The 22,774-nt window shown below is 39.5% G+C and overlaps 1 protein-coding gene across 3 annotated transcripts in view; it reads right to left on the reverse strand.

Moving 5' to 3' along the window:
• Window positions 1–10,375: 10,375 nt before the first annotated feature.
• The window catches only part of PPA2 (inorganic pyrophosphatase 2), a 38,721-nt gene continuing 26,322 nt past the window's right edge, over window positions 10,376–22,774 (reverse strand). The window contains exons 8-13 of one of the 3 annotated variants that reach the window (XR_005932685.1): window positions 22,239–22,366; window positions 20,335–20,420; window positions 18,876–18,904; window positions 18,719–18,788; window positions 11,580–11,619; window positions 10,376–10,559 (exon numbers count right to left, since the gene is read on the reverse strand). Coding sequence is in view for 1 of the 3 variants with exons in the window: in XM_030019209.1 (XP_029875069.1) it covers window positions 10,531–10,559; window positions 11,580–11,619; window positions 18,719–18,788; window positions 20,335–20,420; window positions 22,239–22,366 (353 nt within the window). In the remaining 2 variants the exon portion in view is untranslated. Of the gene's footprint in view, window positions 10,560–11,579; window positions 11,620–18,718; window positions 18,789–18,875; window positions 18,905–20,334; window positions 20,421–21,597; window positions 21,717–22,238; window positions 22,367–22,774 lie in introns of those variants that run through there. The other 2 variants (XM_030019209.1, XR_005932686.1) reach the window with 2 other exon arrangements.

Below are 22,774 nucleotides of genomic sequence, written 5' to 3' on the forward strand. Positions count from 1 at the left end.
AGACAATTTTCCAACTACTTCAGGAGGAAAAATTAACTCAGACTTAAGCCCACTGTTTGTTTTGGATAATGTTTTCATTTTAACTTAATCTTTATGCAGCTCCCTCCTCCCAAACATATTTTTTTAAGGTTTGAGCTTCTTTTCCTTTGCCTGCACCACTGAACTATGCTTCCCAACCAACTTCAACATGTGATCACCTTAACGAAAAAACCATTGTCTGTTCTAACTTGTTACAAGGAATTGGACAAAGTTACTGAATACAGGAAAAACAACATTAAAAAAAAATTGGAAAACCATGGTAAATGCATGACCAAATGTTAAAAGTTTCTGCAAACATGGAAGTACTTCCGTTCCTCCTGACACTTCCAACTACTGTTTTCCTTCTTGGGTCAGTGCCTGCATTGTACAAGATCTTTTCTTGAGAAGACACTCTAACTAGGAAAATAACACAAGATGGCTTGAGACGTTGATGGCTTTAAGAAGTGAATGAATCAACTGTTCCCCCTAAGCTCATCCTCCTTTCAGAAGTGGCTGGGGCCTAAAATAACTGGGGAAGTTGAGGCTACCATCTGTATAACCCCTTTCTAAGCATCACCACAGTCTGACCATATTCTCAGAATGAGAAACAAGCTGCTGTGGTCAAAGCGTGTGTCACAGGGTTTTGCCAAGTGATAGAGAAAAGCTGATAGGCACTGAGAAACAAACAAGGGAAAGAGGGATCTCCTTCATTTGCTCCCACTCACGAGTATAAAATTAGAGCAGTAACACACAAGGTGGGAAAAAAGATCCCTCAAAAATCCACTTATTTCTTTCATGTCCACAGTCGTCTTAGAACCCTCATCTCTTTTTCATATATATTACCTCCATAGTGTGTATCGCCTCCTCTCACCTTGAGCACCTAGACAACTCCAGTTCCAACACTCCCTCCTACAAATTGGTGCTCTCCAAAAATAAGTGCACAAGCCCCCACCTTGCCTGAACACCCACCATCCCCAGCCTCAGGAACACCAGCTCAGCAAGGAGAAAACAGTCTACAGCTCTATTGCTGCCTAATCCCACGTGGCAGATCAATTTTTCCTCTGTGTAAGTTCCTCAGCTTTTCATTCTCTACTGTCCACCCCTTCTGCTGCCTTCTTGTCTCAACAAAAAGGCAGAACTCCTCTGAGGGCAGCCATATTGCATACAAAATACACATGGGATGCCAAAGGTCCATCTTCTGCAGAAATCACTTGTGGCTGGATCACACTATGATGCTAACTCCCTGTCAGCCCTCTCCAAGGTCATCTGGATGGGCCTAACTAGAATTAACAACTTTGGAAGGGGAAAGGGAAGGGGAAAAAAAGAAAGAAGAAAAAAAAAATGACCTACTGTTTGCCAACAAACAAACCAGAAAAGTGTCGTTGAACTTCTCCTTTTTGTGCTCTTCAGATGGTTCTCTTTTTCAGATGGAAAGGGGAACTGTAAAAAGAAAGACTTTTCTCATCCTCTTTCCAAACTGGCATGATGAACATCCAGGGTTTGAGGTTGTTGTTATGAGTTTGGTTTTGGGGTTTTTTCTGAAGACTGAATGCTTATTCAAATTCTGAGCTTCATGGTCATATCATCCTACCACTAGCTGTGACTCCACTAGGCAACAAGTTATTCATTACTGTTTAAAATGAAGCACAGAGATTTTATTCCTGCACTGCAGTCCCAGTTCTGACACCATCTATGAACAGACCGTTTCCCCTAGCTGCAACAGAGCAGAAGAGACATCCATCACTAACCGTTCATGCCATGCCTTGCTCAGAGTTACCACTTCCTCAAATCTGCTGACTTGTTCAGTCCGGTTATCCCTCCTTTAGCCATTTCTATCAAAATGCCCTTGGTTCAGCTACACAATCAAAACTGCAAATCTTTGCAAGCCTGATCTGAGAGGTGGAAACCTCATGAGGCATTTGCTACAGTTAAATATTTTGCATCCACAGCATTTTGGGGACAATCTACTCAACTGCCTCAGTCTTACCTGTAAAATCTCTCTTCCAGAACTGCTGCTTAATTTAACATAGCTAAATCGTGCATTGCTGAAAGAAAGCACGTAACACTTTCTAGTCCCCTAACAAGAGGGAGGGACTATGGAATAAAATCCTGGATATGCTTACCTTCCTATCCTTCCCTCTCAAGGATTTCAGGTCCAAGTGGAACGCCTGTTGGAACCCCCTCTACCCTGCTGCACTAGGACTTAGGATAGTACTTAGAGCACAGCTTCCAGCAAAGGCAGATCTGCCTCAGCATGTTTGGAAAATTAAAGAGGAAAAAAAGCAAGAGATCACTCAATTGATTATCACAGCTGGTTTTTGCTGATAATACTGTAATCCAGTTAATAAAGTTGCAATTGAGTTTAACTTGGCTCCATGTCCTTTAATGTAAATATTCTGCTGCTGGCATTAAACATGTTAACATTGGACCATATGGTCGAAACACCACACTTTTACTGAAACAAACATCATCAGCTTAACTAAAAAGCCAAATATACAGACTCCTACACCATTAATGGAAAACTACTAACAAATATAGTTAATTATTGGGACTGTATGAATAGTTCAACTTAAATGGCTACAGTCCCATCACACAAATATTTTCAGTCACCCTGCCAAAGGAATTGCCTCTAGTTTACACTTTCATCAACATGACAAGATTGGAAGTAAGAAGAAAGACAAGACCTCAGTAGGTCTGCATTAGATGCAGAAGTTTCTTCATGTAATATAGGATTTTAACCTCCTACCCCTGGCACCAGGTGTGAGGTGACAGTTCTCTGTCAATGCTGTAAAAGTGTTTTATAGTAACATAGTGCAGGTCAGTAATTTCCAAATGCCAGCTCAGAGGGTTTGCAAAAACAATTCAAGTGATGCTAGCTTAACTCCTGGAAGGCAGTAACTCTTCACAGTTTGGCTGCACATTAGCTAAATACACGTTGGTTGGTGTTGTTCATGGAAGCTCTAGGATTCAGCTGGCAAAAGGACACAATAGATAGGTTTTAGGCCAGGGAAAAGTACTTCCTTGAAGGCGAGCCACACTTTGTTTACTTTTATCTCCTTTGTGAACACAAGGTTTCCTTTTGTGGGCCTCAGCAACATGTGGTACGTAGACCAACAAGACATTAAAACACAACAGCATGGATCTAAGGTCCCAGCATCCTACATTTTTACTACTTAGGGTATGATAAATTTATCACTTAAACTTTAGTCCTGCTTACATGACTGTTTTGTGTTATGAGCAGCCACTCTTGCTCCATATATGATATAACTGTTTGTCAAACAATAACACTGTGGTATTACAGTATAGAGGTTGAGAGGTCAGGATAAATCTCTGTAGAGTTCACCACCTTCACATATCAGCCACTGTCCCCGAGTAACCCACTGATGTTCACTGCTCAAGTTCTCTCAATAGCAGAACAGGAATAGCATTTAATTCTTCTCCCATCTCTTACCTGTTTTCCTATTCAGAGTGTTAGTTCTTTGAGGTCCTATATATATTTCAACGTACCTACTACAGTGCTCTCTGATCATGATTGCAACAAGTTCTAATAGATGCAGAAAATGGTTATGGCTGCAAAATGAGTTTTTTTCGTTATTCATACTCTGGAAAATAGTATCTTTAAAATCAGAAGAAAATAGCTTCCTAGTTGTTATAGGGAATGAGCATTTCATTTCTATGGATACTCTGTATCATTTGATGGTTCAGAAGACTTCAAGGCAACATTGTTTCAAAATGAAGAATTTTAAAATAGGCATTTTTAAATAGGAAAAATTTACAATTTGAACATTCAGAAAGCAAAAACTGATTATTACAGAAGAGAACTGGAAATGAGTCAGCTACCTCTATTCGCTATGCAACTAAACATCATAAAGAAACAATTTTTGCTAAACTTATTTTAATAAACCTATATTTAGAAAGGGATTAGGCTTTTAAGTTAGGAGCTGGTGTGCATATGTTCATTAACTGCTACAGCTTGCTTGGTCCCTTCCTGGTAAAGGGCACTTCTCTCCCCCAGCATTTTTCTCCCTTCTCTGAAAAAAATAACTTTTGTTTTTACATGAGATCACCAGATCACACATTCAGTGAAAAATATCACACGCTGTGCAACTTGCATACATTACACTTTCAGGCAGACCATAAGCATATTGGTATGATTCAGATTAGCTATACTACGTATATAACAGAGAGCCTGCACGTCACAGAAACATCATTATGACATTTTCAAGAATTGTGTCACTTCTTCCAAGAAGTGTGCATTGAGGAGAGACATCTAAGGCTAATTTGCATTTCAGTTGGAGGTCCCACAAACCATTCCAGCTCAAGATAGAGAGCTAAGTGAATCAGACAGCTACTTTTACAAAGCAGATTATCATAATCGGGGAGCAACACCTTTACATGATTTGTAGATAACAAAGATGTTCTGTAGACACTTAGGTCCACAGAAACGTGAATTTCTAATCTCCTCTCGTATTAAGATAGGAGATGCCATTTCCTTTCCCACATTTGGGTCCCCTCATTCCCTTCTTGTTCTCCCAGTTAGCTGCACAGCAAGCTGCAACTTTCTTTTCATACACACTTCACAATGACCCTTGCTCAGCTGCCCTGCTCTTACCCTGACTCCTTTTCTCTTGCAGGATTTCCCTTACACACACACAGAGCTATAGAAAGTCTGACAGGATTCCAAAACTCCTCGTCTGAACACTTAGAAACTTTGTGCTGCCAACCTACAGGGTAGAGAGACATCTGTTAGTAATAAGGCTTCCTTGATGTTTAAAGTTTTTAAGCAACTAATGCCCACAACATCACTGTAACATAAACACATACTGTCCCTATTTAAACAGACAAAAAGCGAAAGAGAGAGAGATAAAGGTTTATGGGGTTTGTCTGAGTCAGAAAACTGCCCAAGTAAAGGGCGAGGAATTCCTAAATTCTTGATTCCCAAATCATCACATACAAGGAATAAATAATCTAGTCAAAGCAAGGCAATAATGAGACAAGAAGTAAATTTCAGTTAACAGCTGTGTCAGGGGAATTTTGTCCTCACCTGACTGTGCCTTCCCTCTTGTCCCAGCTCTCCAGGGAGAGCAGGCTGCCAAATGCCGCTCATCTAGACATGATTTTTTACCACATAGCAGGTCTTCTAAATAGCATGAACTAGCAGGATATTTTCACTTTGACTCTTAAACCAGCTTTGTTCCTAGGCCTCCTATGATGTAAGAGTTAACATGATCAGAACTCCCAGGTGGTCAAGAGTTACACTTTGAAATTGGCTTTTCTGCACTCCAGAAACACCACGCATAGGCCATCAGGGGACTTGAAAGAACTGCTTAAGAATCGAGTCTAGCCTTCTGCAGAATTCACAAGGATGAAGATGCCAATTTACACCTTGAACTTTCACCACCATTAACGCTCTTTTCACTCTTAAGATAATTACACCATCAGACAACCCTTGGGCAGATCAGTCCGACTAGCAGACTAGCAAAGCCTGTGTTTTCAGTCACGTCCTTCAGAAAGCCTGTCGGTATAGCTAACCTTCTCACTGTAAACAAAGGTGAATGTGTCCTATGTTTTCCTAGACACTGGAAGGAGTTCCCCTCTCAATGTGGGGGAAGTGTCAGGTCTCCATTTGGTAGAAATCAGACCACTCACAGAAGAAACTTCTCTACCCATTTTACAGGTAGCATAAAGATTACATGGTCTGCCCAAGCCCACAAGGTACACTACGGAAAAGCAGAATTTAAAGTTAATTCTTTGTATTCCAACCTAAGGCTTTTGATACCAAGTAGATGTTTATTCTTCAGCATGTTTTCAAATGTGAAATACAAAATGCTAAGAAAAATTCCAAACCTGTAGTTGGTATAACAGTAGCAGACAGCAGTCAGATACACAGAGCAGACAAACCAGTTTCATATAGCATTCCAATATCCCTGTCCTGATATACACACCAATAAATGAGCATAAAGCTAGTAACAGCTACAAAGTGCAGCCATTTCAGTGACTACACATACTCTCTTCATCCTGAAAGAGAAGCTTACAGGACCATCCAGTGATCTATTAGTACTGAACACTGCACACAAACTCAGATCTTCAGGTCTGAAAAAGACCCCTTAATTTCCAGGCAAGCATTAATACATATACAGAAGCAAACCACAATGAATGCAACTGAACACATAAATTTGCATATGTACTGTAATACCTGGGTAATGCAAGTATTATTCTTCCAAAGATAATAAACAAAAAAGTTAGTATTAAACTTGGTGACATCTGCGAAGAATCTAGAAACTTTATGAGGATGTTTTAAGGGAAAAAAAGCTAACAGGCAGGAGTCTTCTGATGCATAAGACATATTCTTCATGCACAGAATAGTGCAATTCTTTTTGGCTTCTGCATTTTCCCTTACAACAGGAAACCCTTTTCTGACCCTTGCAGTAGACCAAATCACCAACAAAAATCTTACTTTTGACTCAGCATATTCAATCACTGATAAGGTTGATTCAGTTGTAACTTACCAGATGGAGAACGAGAGAAAACTTGCAGCACTATCTGAATTCTGCCTGTAGCTCCAGAACACTTAAAAGCTTCTGCCACAAGAATTAGCAATTAATTAATTAGCCAAAGCCAACAAATAATCACAGAGTGACAATCTACTGCAGTGAGCTCAGCTTTTTTTGGTCTACCCTCTAGACCCCATCTGTAGTTTCAGGAAGAGAGTACTGCATACATCCAGTATCCTGCTGCACAGAACAGTAAGCTGTGAGAAATCAAAGACTGTGTGTGGATCAGTCAGTCAACATTGCTGAGCACCCAGGTCATCTCTGCACAACCCAAAAGACTCCCAGAAAGTCAGCGCAACAATAAATACAATTGCTGCTTTCCACTGTTTTCCCCCACTCAGGAGAGCAAAGATTAAAGTACTATTTCCAGGCACTTAGGGGATGCAATTCCAACTTCTGTGTGGTAGGTAAGTGTTCTTCCTTGACAAATGCATCATATTGACATCTCCAGTTGCATGAAATCAGCAGTCACATATTGCTGCAATATTTAGGCAAAATTGTTTTAAAGCATTTCAGTCACTCCTGTTTAATGTTCTATTAATTACTTTGATTTGCCTTAACCTCCTAGATCTGTCTTCCATTCTTTCTGTTCTCTTCCAGTTAACTTTCACCTCTTTGTTCTCTAAATCCCAGATCTCTTGTCTTCAGGGACTGGAACCCACGTTATGAAACCTGGTAAGAAATCACCTGAAGCTTTACAGCAAGGACAGGAAAAAAAAATTTTGCACCCTACTGACTTAATACTGTTTTTGCCTTTTAACTGGACTGAAATTGAACTACAACCCATTAAAAAGATTCAGTCTCAGTAAAAGCAAAGAGAAGCATGAAATAATACCTCAGTCAGCTTAGGACTGCTTCATGCTGTAGCTCTCAAGTATTAATACAAGTGGCAACCACAGCCAAGTTATGGTAAGGCACTCTCCTTGCATAACATCTATGAACAGTTCTCCCAAACACAATTCAGAATTACTTTCTATTCTTCTGGGGGTTTTCAGAGGATGTCCATTGTTACTAACAGCATGAAAATAACATCCTAACAGTGACAACTGTTACAATAGCATGCTATTTTCACAATCCTTTTATTTTCACACTTTAAAGAATAATGGACATTATTTCCACACACAAAAAACTCAAACCCCATTTTTGACTGGGGGGAGTGAAGTGCAGACTCCATGTCAGTAAAAGGTACTACTTTGAGCAGCAGTTAATGATCTACATATGTAAAAAGAACCTTCGCCATCAAAATAGTCGGGGGAGAGGGAAGTAACCTCTTCTTTCTCTCCAAAACAGACAAAAAGAAGAAATTGAGATGCAAAGTTATCCTTAAAAGAAATATATACATGTGTATTATATATTCAACACAGAAAATACAGTTAAGATGGATTTATTTCCGGGGGTGGGGGGTGGGATATTTATTTCTCTTCAAGACACCTTTCCAGGAAATATTAGTATCAGATATGAAAGTTCTTTTCATAGAACTACCAAGAAGTGGACACTGCTACACTAAACTTCCCACTACAATGAAACCAATTTTAAATACAACAATATATGCATATAAATACAGACAAACAGAAGACCTAGCCTGCGAAAAAAGCCAAAATAAAATAAAAAAATGTGTTTATTGCACAACTTTGTTTTTCCTGAGATCTGAAAAATATATTCTAGTTTCTCTGTCCCATCCCCCTAATCCTCTTATTAGCAGACATTCTCTCCACAGCTATTTCATTACACTTTACTTCTGAAATCCACGTCAGTAGCATTCAGTACATTTCAGCAGCAAGGCTACACGTAACCGTACATCTTTTTATCCCACTTGGGAAAAATCTTTAGAAAATGTGCATAAACACATGTTGAAAGTAGTCTGAACACAAGACAGTCATCTGTTTATATACTCTACATGGAAGAAATATTTTAACATTTTCAAATTTATGATAGTATTAGGCATTTCCAATCACTTCAATTCTCAGCTTTCCCAAGTACTATTTGTTATTTTCTTGCACAAGGTCTAATCTGATCTAGAAATTTATTTCTCCTGAATTCCTAACCACATGCCATCAACACAGTTATAAATTAAAAAACACTACTAAAATTATTTGAAGTAAAAATGAAGTAACTTCTGACCTACTCTTGATAGTTCAGCATGGGTATGTTTGTAATCAATACCTGTTTTTCATATGCATACAGCTCTTCATTCTATGTCTTAAAAAAAAAAAAGCGGGGGGGTAAGGACAGCAGTGACCACTGTACAGGGAAGATAATTTGATTTTACACAGTGCCCTTCATTGTCCAGCTGTCCCTAAGCACTTTACAGAACAGTAAGCCTCCTAGATGTACCACCATACGGGCAAATACAGCAGCTGTTCTGCACTCGTAGGAGTGCTCACCTCTAACCTGAGTAATCTCATACTGAGAGGCTGCACAAGAACCCAAGACACTAGGGAAACATTTACTCTATTTAAAAAAAAAAAAGGCCATTATATCTGTAGGTACAATGCTGCACATACTTAGAATTCTAAAGTATAAAATAAAGTATGGGAAATCAGTAGTGTAAATGTATGTTGGATGTAATATATCTCTTGACTTAAAAAAGGTAGTCCTTAATATCTGAGGTTTATGTTGCATTTTTCATACCACACCTAAACTCTGTGTAGAAAACAACGCAAAACTCTATGCAGATGGGAGAACTCTATCTACTCGTAAGTGCTGAGGCCCAAACTGAGATGTCCAAAGTGACTGGTGCTTACACACTACACAATATTCTACAGGAAAGTCTCTAGACCAGGAAAATCACCTCCTAAAATCAAAGAAACATTCCCAAAGGCATAAGCTTTCTTACTAATAACTTATTCTTTGTAAGGAAAAGTTAGTCCTCTATGGCAAGCCACAGCCTAACTTTTTCAGTTCTTTATCTTCCATCTCCATTGTGTGTCAGCAATATTAACCTTTTGTTTCAGTCATCATACAAAGCAGACAATGCTCACCTTTGGTCTCAGTAACAAGCTGGATAAAGCTGTCTGTCTATATTATCATTTCCTCTCTTTCTACTTAACAGCTGGCTTTTTTGGGGTTTGTTTTTAATGAACACCATGGGTACAGACAGGCCAGATATAATCCTGCAGTAGAAAAAATGGCAGATATTTTTACCATGAAAGCACAAAGCTCAATTCTATACATTTTATTAATCTTGTCTCACTGAATGAGGAACTATGAAAAGCCATCAGGCATACACAATTCTAAAAATGGAAGCTTTCCATAAGGAAAGTCCTTCCTGTGTGATGGAACACACCAGTTATCAAAACAGGATGTAGTACTGAGCACACATGCATCCTTACTTCAATTGTTACAGCATTAGCCCTTCCTAGTTGAATTACTCTTTGGAGTGAAGTTGTATTTGTTTTTTTAAAACAAGTATGCTCTGTTCATAACTCTATGAAGCATGCAAAGACAACTGGGCAGAACAGTGAATACAACTCAGGAAACAATGCACAGCTGCATATTAAAGAACATGGTAAACTGCTAAGCCTATTACATAAAGATTACTGTCTACTTGAAACGGATTACAGTCAGGGTGGCCAGACAAGCCCTGAGATACAAATTAACACAGTCTTCTATGCACCTGATGGCTGGATTATTCCAAAATCTGGAGAACAAGGTTGAAAACACCTTATCTCCCATCTCATTTGATTCTACACTTCAGGAGTGGATAAGAGCAATTCTGCAGTTCTGAGATTCAGAAACAAACAAGCAAGTCCTCCTCTTCCCTCTGCTCCACCCTGCACAAAGACAGACATAGAAAGGAAGCATTCATTTTGTGATGTCAGTGTTTATTTACATGACAGAAGGTTTACACAAGTTGAAAAGTTGTTTCAACAGGAACCCAACAATTAGTGCTTTTGCCTGTCTTCAAAAAAGGGATGGCTTTAAGATTTGATGATGCAGCTTCAAAACACTTTGACGATCACTTGGGAAAAAAGTGCCAGGAATCAACTAAAACAAAAAAAATACACATCAAGAATGACATTAGTACTATACAACTAGCCAGACACAAACACTTGAAAAAGCAACATTCTGCCCTTTCAGCTATATCCCCTTCTGTAACAATACTGGTGAGCTCTATCACCAGCCTACGTAAAGCACAGCCTCAAAATAATATCTGTTCACTTTAACAGTTTGGCTTAAACAATCCTGCAACAAGTTACAACGCTGATGTGACCATCCCTGGAAAACATCAAAGATCAGGCAGATTATGTTCAGTTGTCTGTCAGAGGTCTGAGATGTAATAGTTCAGTAAATAAATGCTATTTATTGGCATGCCATATAAGGCTAAATGGAATGCAACTTGCTTTCCCATGACATGGACTACACAGATGTTACTTTGCAAACAATCTGGAACTCGACTCATGACTAAGTTTCTCTTAGTGTTTCTGTAACTCCATCTCAAATAGCACGTATGTCTTCTCTATAGTTCCTGCCAATAGAAAAAGTCTTTTTTTAAAGTAGTTAACAAAAATGAAAATGTAGGATGCATTCTTTCTTGACGAAAAACACATGTTCTGTTAACATGAAAACAGTCATAATGAAAGACAGAATTTTGTCTTTAGAACTTACACTTGAAAATTAAGTATGGTTATGTCACTTTTAGGAGAAGGGGCTGTTTATTTGATTAGGTAGCTACTGTGAGGAATGACAAAAACCAAGGCAAAGCAACCTTTCTCCTTGAAAAAGGATAAATGTCATGCATTTGCCTTCCATGATCAGTGACAAAAAAATTCAGTCGTCTTTATCTTTTTATGTGGACCACTTTTCAAAAGCAATCTTCTCCCACAAACCATCCATGAATTTCTCCCCATGTTCTGTTTAACAGGGGACAGGAATTACAGTCTGACAGAACAGAACTATTATCATTCTCATATGCACAAACCCACACTTTTTCAACATGACAGTTTTTATGTCAATTTTTAAAGCAAACAATTAAAGAAATCACATGGCATTTGGGGAAAAATGTACCTTCTGGGGAAACAGAATCTCCATTCACAGGCACTGGTGCCTAAAAAAAAAAAAAAACAAAAACCAAACCAACATATCAGTGTTTAGTTTAAGTTTCACAGGTAGCACCCAAACTCAAAGCTATTCTACTGCTTAAGTCAAGAGATATTAATACAAACAGAACTTTCTCTTGCCCCCACAGGGCAATGCTCTACCTTACAGACTTTCCCTTTTCTTTTTTTCCCCTGTAACTACTGTATGAATTTCTTGGTTGCACATAAATGGCAAAACACACATAATGAGTAATAGATCAACATCTTACCTAATGTAAAGGGGATTTTCCTACTGTATTGTCTTTGAGGGTTACAGGATTTACTGTTTATATATGAGTAAAAAATGCCTTTCCAACTACATTACATTTTTCAGTATAAAGGTACACGTGAATATACACACACACACACAATTTACATTACATATATGGAAACATTTGTTTAAAAAAAATGTGTAATTAAACTCTTTTACAACCACATTTTGACAGAGTAAGATTCAATTCTGTAGAAAACGACAAATCATTTTAAAAAACAGGTCCACGACTGTAAGTCCAGGTCCATTTCAAAGCTGGATACACCACTATTCAATCACAGTATTACATAGCATGTCTTGTCCTATTACTTAAAGGACAAAATTAAAGCCAGTTTTAACACCAGCTGGAAGCAACTTGCCTCACAACAAGAATGCTAGTTACTTTCATAGCAACAATCCTCCACTGCCCTTCCATCAGCTCCTCACAAACAGCAAGTTTTCCAACTGACAGACCAACGGGAAAGAAGCAGAGAACACCTCAGCACAAGAAAACCCGCCACGCTCACTCACACACACAAACCAAGTGCAAAAAACATGTGGATGTTGGCTTTTGCCATGACACAAGCCTACTCCAACTACACTTACCCAAGAAGATAAGCCCAGGAGTAATCACTTAAGTGAACCATGCAAAAAAGAAACCAGCTCAAAGGCACAGTTTACAGCTGTTTGAAGCTTCAGGAGAAAAAAGCTGCACAGTGACCACCCATGTCTTCCACACCAACAGGTGGAACTTCCTGCCACTACTTAACAGCATGTGAAGAGATTAATGAAAACTTTGCAGTATCCTGCAGGCAGGCAAACTGACCCAGAAGCCACACAGCCAGGCTTAGCACAGTGCAGCACTCAAGACTGAGCTGCATTGGTGTGAAATTCCCTCACGAGCCTGCCTCCCCCCAAGCAGGCACAGGTCTCTACCCAGGGAAGAGCAGGTCAAAGCCTGTGAGGAGGGAAGGGAAAAACAGTATTCTTTTTCCCACTTTACCTAGGATAATTACCTGCACAGGGGGGTTATGTGACTGGTCTGAAAAGGGTGTGCCAGTACGACAAAGATAATCTAGGTCTTAGAATCATAGAATCATTTGGATTGGAAGGGACCTTTAAAGGTCATCTAGTCCAATCCCCCTGCAATGAGCATGGACATCTTCAAATAGATCAGGTTGCTCAAATCGCTGTTCAACCTGACCTTGAATGCTTCCAGGGATGTGGCATCTACAATCTCTCTGGGCAACCTCTTCTAGTGTTTCACTACCCTCATTGTAAAAAATTCTTCCTTATATGTAGTCTGAATCTACCCTCTTTTAGTTTAAAACCACTACCCCTTGTCCTATCACAGCAGACCCTGCTAAAAAGTTTGTCCCCATCTTTCTCACAAGCCCCCTTTAAGTACTGGAAGACTGCTCTAAGATCTCCCCAGAGCCTTCTCTTCTCCAGGCTGAACAACCCCAACTCTCTCAGCCTGTCCTCACAGGAGAAGCGTTCCAGCCCTCTCATCATTTTCATGGCCATCCTCTGGACCTGCTCCAACGGGTCCATGTCTTCCCTGTGCCGAGGACTCCAAAGGTGAACACAATACTCCAGGTGGGGTCTCACCAGAGCAGAGCAGAGGGGCAGAATCACCTCCCTCAACCTGCTGGCCACACTTCTTTTGATGTGGCCCAGGATACGGTTGGCTTTCTGGGCTGCAAGTGCACATTGTCAGCTCATGTCCAGTTTTTCATCCGCTAGTACCCCCAAGTCCTTCTCCGCAGGGCTGCTCTCAATCCCTTTATCCCCCAGTCTGTATTGATACCCAGGGTTGCCCTGACCCAAGTGCAGGACCTTGCACTTGGCCTTGTTGAACCTCACCAGGTTCACATGGGTCCACTTCTCCAGCTTGTCCAGGTCCCTCTGAATGGCATCCCATTCTTCAGGTGTGTCATCTGCAAACCTGCTGAGGATGCACTCAATCCCACTGTCTATGTCACTGATGAAGATATTAAACAGTACTGGTCCCAGTAGCGACCCAAGGGACACCACTCATCACTGATCTCCATCCAGACATTGACCACTACTCTGTGGACATGAGCATCCAACCAATTCTTCATCCACCAAACAGTCCATCCATCAAATCCGTATCTCTCCAATTCAGAGAGAAGGATTTTGCGGGGGACTGTGTCAAAGGCCTTACAGAGGTCCAGATAGATGACATTCATAGCTCTTCCCTTGTCCACTGGTACAGACACTCCATCACAGAAGGCCACTAGGTTTCTCAGGCAAGTCCTGCCCTTGGTGAAGCCATGCTGGCTGTCTTGAATCACCTCCCTGTCCTCCATGTGACTTAGCATAGCTTCTAGGAGGATTTGTTCCATGATCTTTCCCAGGCACAGAGGCGAGGCTGACAGGTCAGTAGTTCCCTGGGTCCTCCTTCCAACCCTTTTTAAAAATAGGTGCAATGTTTCCTTTTTCCAGTCACCAAAGACTTCACCTGACTCCCATGACTTTTCAAATATCATGGAGACTGGCTTGGCAACTACATCAGCCAATTCCCTCAGGACTCTGGGATGCATCTCATCAGATCCCATAGGCTTATGTATGTTCAGGTTCCTCAGGCAGTCACAAACCTGATCTTCTCTTACAGTGGGACTTTGCTCCCTTGGTCCCTGCCTTGAGGTCCATCCACTCGAGAGGTGGGGGAAGAAAGGTTGCCAGTGAAGACTGAGTTAAAAAAAAGTTCTTGAGTGCCCCAGCCTTCTCCTTAATTGTTGTTACCTGTTTGCCAGTTGTGTTCATCACGGTGGGGTACATTTTCTTTGACCCTCCTTTTCTGGCTGACATACCTATAGAAGTTGTTATTATTCTTTGCGTCCCTTGCCAAGTTCAACTCCAACCATGCCTTCACGTTCCCGACCCCATCCCTATACAACCAGGCAACATCCCTATACTCTTCCCAGGATACTTGTCCCTGCTTCCAGTTTCTGTGTATTTCCTTCTTGCCCTTTATTTTGACCAGCAGGTCTTGAATCATCCATGTGCGTCTCTTGCCATCCTTTCCTGATTTCTTAGACATGGGGATGGAGAGCTCTTGTGCTTTATGTAAAGCGTCTTACAGGCCTTAACACCAGACCCTCCCCTCTCTTTCTAGTAAAACCAAAGCTTTATCTCATAAGGCAGGGAGAACCAGTGGTCACCATGTATAAGGAGGTGCCTCCCACTTCTGGGATAATTACTCAGAAAGTTTGATATAAGGACTCAACACCTTCCCACCAGGAACAAATCAAAAACATATCCCACCAAACGAGGAATCTCTTCACTACACAACCCTTTCATTTGGAACACTGTTTAAAAAACCAACCAAATAAATAATATAATTTAAAAAACAAAACAAACCAAACCCACAAAACCAAAAAACCCAGAGCAAAAACCCCACCAATTTTTTGTTTCACTGGCCACTGAACAGAAAATTCTGTTTCTACCAAGTCCCAAATGGAAATGTCCTCACAGAAAACATGTAGGGAGAAAGGCAGTTAACAGACTTTCTCACTTAGATCTGAATTATTTGAAACACATTAGTTAAGTATACAGATTCAAATTTTTTTGGAAAATTTTTAAATTATCAGGAAAAGCCAAATGTTTTCCCCTGTAAGACACAGTTCTGCATTTTATCAAAAGAGACCTCATCTAGCAAAGCCTTCCTAGTCCACTTTCCAGTATTATAGGGGAAGAATTATGTGATAAGTCTGAGAAACACTGCTCTGCTAACTATATATAGATTGTCTTGGAGATTTTCCAACTTGCAAAGTCCTCAGCAGCTTCTTCACAGAGCAAGTGAGCAAGCAGTTCTCAGGATTAATGTTAAACAAAGGTTTGGCTGTCCTGGTCAGTTTTACAGATGGCAACACTTAAAAGCCTGAAATAAACAGTACATCTTAGCACTAACACATTCAGCTACAAAGCTTTATTCCTCCTGGGTTTAGTTTTCAACATACACTAACACTGGAGCTAAGAAAGAGATGAAACAATTTTCAGAGGCTAGAGAACACTAGAAATATTTACCACCTAGTGTTAAAACTCAACTGGGTTTGTAGTTGCAGGGGGCTGGTGTAATTTTGGCTGGTTCAAATGTTCAGTGTGTGTTCCCATATGCACAGATTATCTTCTATCTCTTTAGGATTGACTGGACATGGCAACTTCACCAACTGTAGAATCATTCCCAGTTTGCCACCAATACATATGACAGTACACATGCTTATCGTCTAGAAACTAACTCAGTGGAGTGGAAATTCCCCAATACAGACAAGCTGTTCTAGTCCCGTATCTGTAAAATAATGAAAGGTCAAATAACAGCACAATAAATCCTACTGAAATCAATGGGACTATCTTGGCAACTACTCAGTCAAAATCTATATGAAATTCTGATTAGTGCACAATTTGGTAAGCATTTGGTAAGGATTTGTTTGTTTTCCATTTGGTTCTTATAGTTCTCTTGCTCACCATAAAAATTGGTTCATAACAATACTCAGTGTTGCTTTTTGGGTGGTTTTGTTTTGTTTTTAAGAACTCAATATACCTGATTTAAGGCAATTATCACCCACTCAAAAATTCCATAATTGGAGCCGGACCCAAGAAACAGAATTGTAGGGAATCAGCTCTCGCTGCACAAGTAGCTCAGAAATTCTGCAGTAGCTGAAATGTTTCTCACTTTACTTGCATACAAAATCTCTACCTTAGCTTTCATTCTTCTGTTTTTATCCAGAAATTAATAGATGGACATAAGTTAGAAGAAAATGTATCTGGTTTTAGTTAAAAAAAAAAAAAACAAAAAACACAAACAAAAAAACCCCCAGACAGACACAGGCAGCTTTCATTTAAAATTACCACAGCCATTAAAATTCTGCAGCCAACACTCATGTACTTTCACTTCAGTTTGAAAGAGATGAATGCCTGACAACCAAAGTGGGCAGTGTAGCGCACTAGACAAAAAGATACTTTTTTGAAATGTGCAAGTCAACCTCCCTGCTTATATTTAGAGTTTGACTGTCCACCATTCATAATTCAAGAACATTTTACTTTTTTTAGTTGTCGTAGATTGGAAATTGCATGCAGTATGAACAGTGTTTAAAAGAGCATTGCATCTTTTCCCTGTCTGAAAAGTACCAAGAGACAGTACCCTACAAAGACACAATTAAAATATTTAGACTGAACTTAAACAGAATGATGGAAAGGAGTATGTGATGACAACTTCAGAAAAAGTTTAACTTAAAACCGTATAACTTAAAAAAAAAACAAAACCAACAAAACGTGAGGCACAAAAAAGCCAGGAAGTGGTAATATTTGATAAGAAGGCAAGCACTCATAATAAAAAGAGACATTAAAGTTTGATAAAAGGTACCAATTTTATGAACTGGTTTTACCAACCTCCCCCCCAAAAAAACAGGAAAAATTTTATCTATTATTAAGAGTCAAAGTAATGGATAATGCCAATTTACACAGATAATTATTTACCCTACATGCTTCAAAGTACAAACAGCACAGAACACAAAAGGGAATATTCCTTTGCAGGTTTGTCACATTCCAAATACGTTTGAACTTGAAATTTTAGTTGCATTTAAACACTCACTAAAAGTTATTGTAAATCTGGAAGTATAGAGGAGGTAAATATTTGCTTATAGCTGTGGCTGACATGTCTAAAAACATATTTGAATTCCAAAATTAGTTTTTCTTTCATTTAAAACTTAAAGTCCCATTAATCAACATTCACAAGTGCAACCATAAAGGTACTTTTAAGAAAGTGCTGAAAGCAAGAGACCTGAATAGGAAACAGGTCTGGCACTTCTTTATGACTTGAACCAACTCTTCTTTGCAACTGACAGTCTTATTTGCTTGTGACAGAACACCACCCAGGACAACACATTCTTAATAGAAATGCTGTTGGAATGTTAACTGCGCAGACAGTGGATGGCGTCTCCTTTGACACCTGAACTTGCATAATTACTGTGACTATTGGGGCAAAACACTGGCTGCCCAGGCAGCCATGCACATGTGCAAAATACCTGTGGTGGTCATGAGCACAGGCTCAATTATGGCATATGTTTAAAAAAAAAAAAAAAAAAAAAGCGCAATACTTGGGGGTACTTTTCCCCATGTAATTTCTAGTAACTTTGCTTAACTTCTGGCATCCAAACTAGCATATTTTCAAATGGAGGGAATTTGCATTTGCACATGAAAGCATCAAACCTGCAGGACATTTTTCTTGCCTGAACAGGAAACCTGCATGTTTTAATTTTATGTTAATTTTCAGAATATGACAGGCATTCTTTAAGACACATTCAAAAAAGCATCCCCCTCTTACAGCAATACATTTAATTATGCAAGTAGACAAACAAAGGATCCCTTTAGTGATTAGGGACTACAGTCAGCTAGTCAATGAGTTCTAACACTGGGTGGTAACTCATGGCAACAGGGGAGACAGAGAAGACAGCAGGCTAGATACAAATAGCAGTCCATCTTGCTATTCAGGATCAGAAGAAACAGCACTGCAGAGGGAGGGAAAAAAAAAAAACACAAAACAAAAAACCCCTTACCAGAACAGTAATGAACCTGCCAGAAAGCACAATTAGACCACTGCAATGAAAGGTTTATATTATAATGTACATTTCCCCCACAACCTTTGTGCTCTTACTTTTATTTTATGCCTTAATTTTTTGTTTAAGGACCATTTCAGTTTAGCTGCTTTATTTCAGTTTTGGAGCTCTGCATCTTCTTTTCGTATTAATCACTTTATTAAAAAAAGGGTGGAAAAAAGTAAATATTATCCTTACCGACTGCACAATCAATCGGGCATCCTCCTCACTGCAACAAAATGGGCTGCCACTCACCAGAACATTTGTGCTGAAAAATAAAATTAAAAACATGTTTTATCAATCAGTGGAAAAGAGCCACACACAATTAAGTACCTATGGGAAAAAAAAAAACCACCTTCACATACAGAGCTCAGAAATATGTACCTGCAAGAAATGAGGAAGTCAAAAACACGAAGTAACCAGTAATGCTGGAAGGGAACAGGGGTGTGGAGGGGTGTTCTTTGTTTCTTTGGGTTTGAGGGGGTTTTTAGGCTGTATGTTCTATATGAATGCAAGCAGTGCTCACACTTGGTGCTTCTGGCAGCTAACGTGGGTACAGTTCAGAGGACCACAGTTACGAAACTAAATCCCCCCAAAAAGTCAGCAGAGATAAACTGGCACTTCCTGAGGGAGTTGAACACCACCTAGATGGCTAGCACAGATGGCGTGAATATCCTCCTGTCTCTTGTGTCTTGAAAGATGGCCAGATTCTGTGGCAGGCCACCCTTGGTTTGCTGGAACCTGCCTGCAGTGTCTAACAAGAAGGAAAAAACAGGTCAAAATTCTGCTCCTACATAAAGCAGCAGATACCTGTACTGCTTCCAGAGAGCAGACAAACTCTGGGACCAAATAGTTGGCAGAAATGTTTCCCTATGAATATATATCCTTTCACACCAAAAGTGAGTTTAGTCATGAGTTTTTAAAGTCCTACACAGTAAATGGCAAGAAGTTCAATTCCTCAAAGCAAGACTGCAACTTTAATTTTTAATTTCGTGAACACGAAGCTCAAAAGTGCCTCTGAAATGATCCAAGACCAAAATTTGAACATTATCCTACATATTCCTTCCATGCTAAAGCAGAACTACCAACCTGTCCAACTGCTAAGGTGTTCAAATGGCTCCATGAGAGAAAGTCACATTTCCCAATGAAGTAGAAGAGTGACTATCTGAGCACAGCTTCCCCCATAGCCTTTGCCCTCTGCTTTAGCTAATGGCAATCTAGAGCCCTTGGAAAGCACTAGGCAAAGATACCTGCCTGCTTTTCCAGGCTTCTGGTGCCAGCAGTGCCAATGCAAACCAGTCCAGAGAGCTTAATTAAGTCCATTTTAATTTAGATCAGGCCAAAGGCTAGTACAGAACAGTAATTTGGTTCTCTCATTTCAGAGAATAACTAAAAAATATGGAATGCTAAGCTGCAAAAGAATTTTGCAACACAGCAATGCAGCACTGAAGGATGGAATAAACAGTGACAAAAGGATTTGCATGGGATACCAAGATTCTCCCCAAACCATCCCAAACACACACTCTGGGGCCATTTCTTGAAAGTTGAAGTAATCTATCTCACTTTTATATAATCAATATATTTTTGGAACCACTTACCAGTAAATCATTGTCATACAATGTGCAGTTAGTCAATCATAGTTATTATCAATTAATTATCAACCAAAACCATGAGTATTCCTGTCACCTCAAAGTAAGTAAGTAAGTAAGTAAATAAGTAAATAAATCTGAGAAGTTCATGCACAGCTGCCACATGTTGAATACCACCAGTTACCAGCACAATATATAGAGGAAAAGACGTGACTGGATACATACCACTTAATAGTGCCTCCATCAGCTTTTTTATGAAGCAAAGCTTTCCAGTATTCATGGGTGGATTTAATAATTTCAACAGCAAAATCCTAGTTTACATCAAGGAAAAGTTTTATGAATTAAAATGTTATTAAGCAGAAAAAAAGCCACAGAACTAGTTTATTAAAACATACTGTTTCATGTGCTATTTTAAGGGGCCTCCTTCAAGGTCTCATTAAATTTCTGGAAAATATAACACCCTTTTTATGAATAGAAACAAACTTCACTACCTGTCAAATACACTGGCAACACATTCAGGACTTTCCCTCAGTCTGCAGCCAGAAAACATCAAGGTTGAAGGAAAAAAATTACATCAGCACTAGATGCTAAGCAGACACCTACAGCTGTAGAAAACTGTACCAGGTCCTAAATGGGACAAAGTGTGTGAGCTATGACTCCTCCGTTACTCGTGCACATCAGGGTCAGAGTTAAGGTCTCCCCTCTAGTGGCAAAATTTGCATTTACTTCATTAATTGCCTAATCATATACTTAAGCATTTGCAACAACGTAACATGTCAGCTGCTTAACAGTTTTTGTTTGTTTAAAACCAAAGTAATATTGGGGGCGGGGTGGGGATTAAAATGCTTCAAAAAAATAAAGTAAAATAAGCCCTCAGTGTCCAGATGACGATATCTAGACTGGCTTGCAAAAAGCTGCCAACAGAACATTCACATTTCCTAACAAGGAGTGACCTGGCAAAATGCCACTGGAACATTGTGAACTTCACCAGAGCTGCTGGAGCACAGCCACGGCTGCCTCACCACATCCTGGGTCTCTAGAAATGCTTGAGAATTATTCAAGTGCTCCAAACCAGCTATCTCGGGGCATTCAGTGCCTCAAGCCTGAACTCCAATGGCCTGACAGAGATATACCGTTAAACTGTCGCTACAGAGCAACACTCTGCTTTACAGAGGAGGAAAACCTCCAAGAGCAGTTCCTGGGAGAACAGGGGAATGATCAGGTTATCAAGCCTTACAGCTCTACATTTGATTGATTTAAAAGACAGTTTTAGTGCAGAGGGGAGTCAGGGCATCTCTTTAACCAGACAAAACATGCAAAGTTGCCTGTGCTGGTTAGAAGGCATTTTATAACTTTGATAGCACACTGCAAGGCTGAACTAGCTGACACATGGACATCACTCATTAGGAACCTGTGATTCTTTGCCAAAAATAGTCTACAGAGAGCGTGCAATACATGATTTGCAAAGCTCTCTTACTCAAAGCATACCCAATTTCCTCTGGTAAAATCCAGGTATTTTCTTCAGCAAGGTCTATTCCCAGGTCTACTCTCCTTTCAAACACTGGCCATTTTTACTGTAGGTAGTTTAAAATGCCATTCATTTTCTTCTACAAAAGGGAAAAATATTTTTTCGGCCTTCAAGCCAAACACAGTTCAAATGTTTTTACATAGAATTACCAGGAAAAAGTATACCTTGAGCAAACACCAAATATGAAAAAATCTGCAACCCACTGTCTGTCAAACTGCATAGCCTTAAAAAAAAAATAAGGAAAATTTATCAACCAGGACTGAAAAAATACCTGAAAAGGCAATCCGTTCATTTCTCTGACAAGGAGAATGAAAATGCTGTGAAAAAAACCCTACAAACACACAGATGCATATGTAAGTCTCGTCAGGATTAGGACTGAATGTTTTTTTGCAGACTTCCTTTAATAACCCATGCATTCTCCCTGAATAAAATGGAAGGCAGCAAACATTATTTATTCCTAGCCTAATAAATTGTATTCAAAGATCCCTCATATAAGAATTCTTATTGTTAAACCTCCTCCTTTACAATTCCAAAAATTCTGGATATATTAAAAGAGGCCACAGGACAGAACAATGTATCTTTACTTTTGGATTATCTTCACCTTGTCTTTAAATTCTCCATTAAAAGCGAAATGATTTTCCGGTTTACCATCAGGGACTTTATAGAATCGGAACCAGTCAACTGTAGCCTCAAGGTAACCTGGTTTGTGCCTCCTGACATCATCAATATCTGTAGGTTTTTAAAAAAAAAAAAAAAAAAAAAAGGACCGGTCATTTTACTCACAGTTTTTGTAACATTCATTTTTTAAAGTCTCATAAAGGATCTGCAAGCAATTTGATTTCACTGAGCACTTTCAAAGTCATTGGGGAACTCCACTTTATTACGTTAGCTGCCCACAGTTGATATCTTATGATTTCACAACCACACTAAACAGGTAAAACAGTTGCCTCCTGCCCTTCTTTAATTAAGACCCAAAGGGACAATGAATAAAAAGACCATACCTGTGACAGGAGGGGAAGAAAATTCCCTATTTACAGGCTTTCATCTCAGTAGGTACCCCTTGCAATACTTAAGATTATTCAGTGAGGTGATTTTTTTTCCCCAGCAAATGCAGGGACTACAGGCATTTTTTGATAA

The sequence above is a fragment of the Aquila chrysaetos genome, chromosome 1, assembly GCF_900496995.4.
Source record: "Aquila chrysaetos chrysaetos chromosome 1, bAquChr1.4, whole genome shotgun sequence".
In the NCBI taxonomy this organism is placed as follows: domain Eukaryota; kingdom Metazoa; phylum Chordata; class Aves; order Accipitriformes; family Accipitridae; genus Aquila; species Aquila chrysaetos.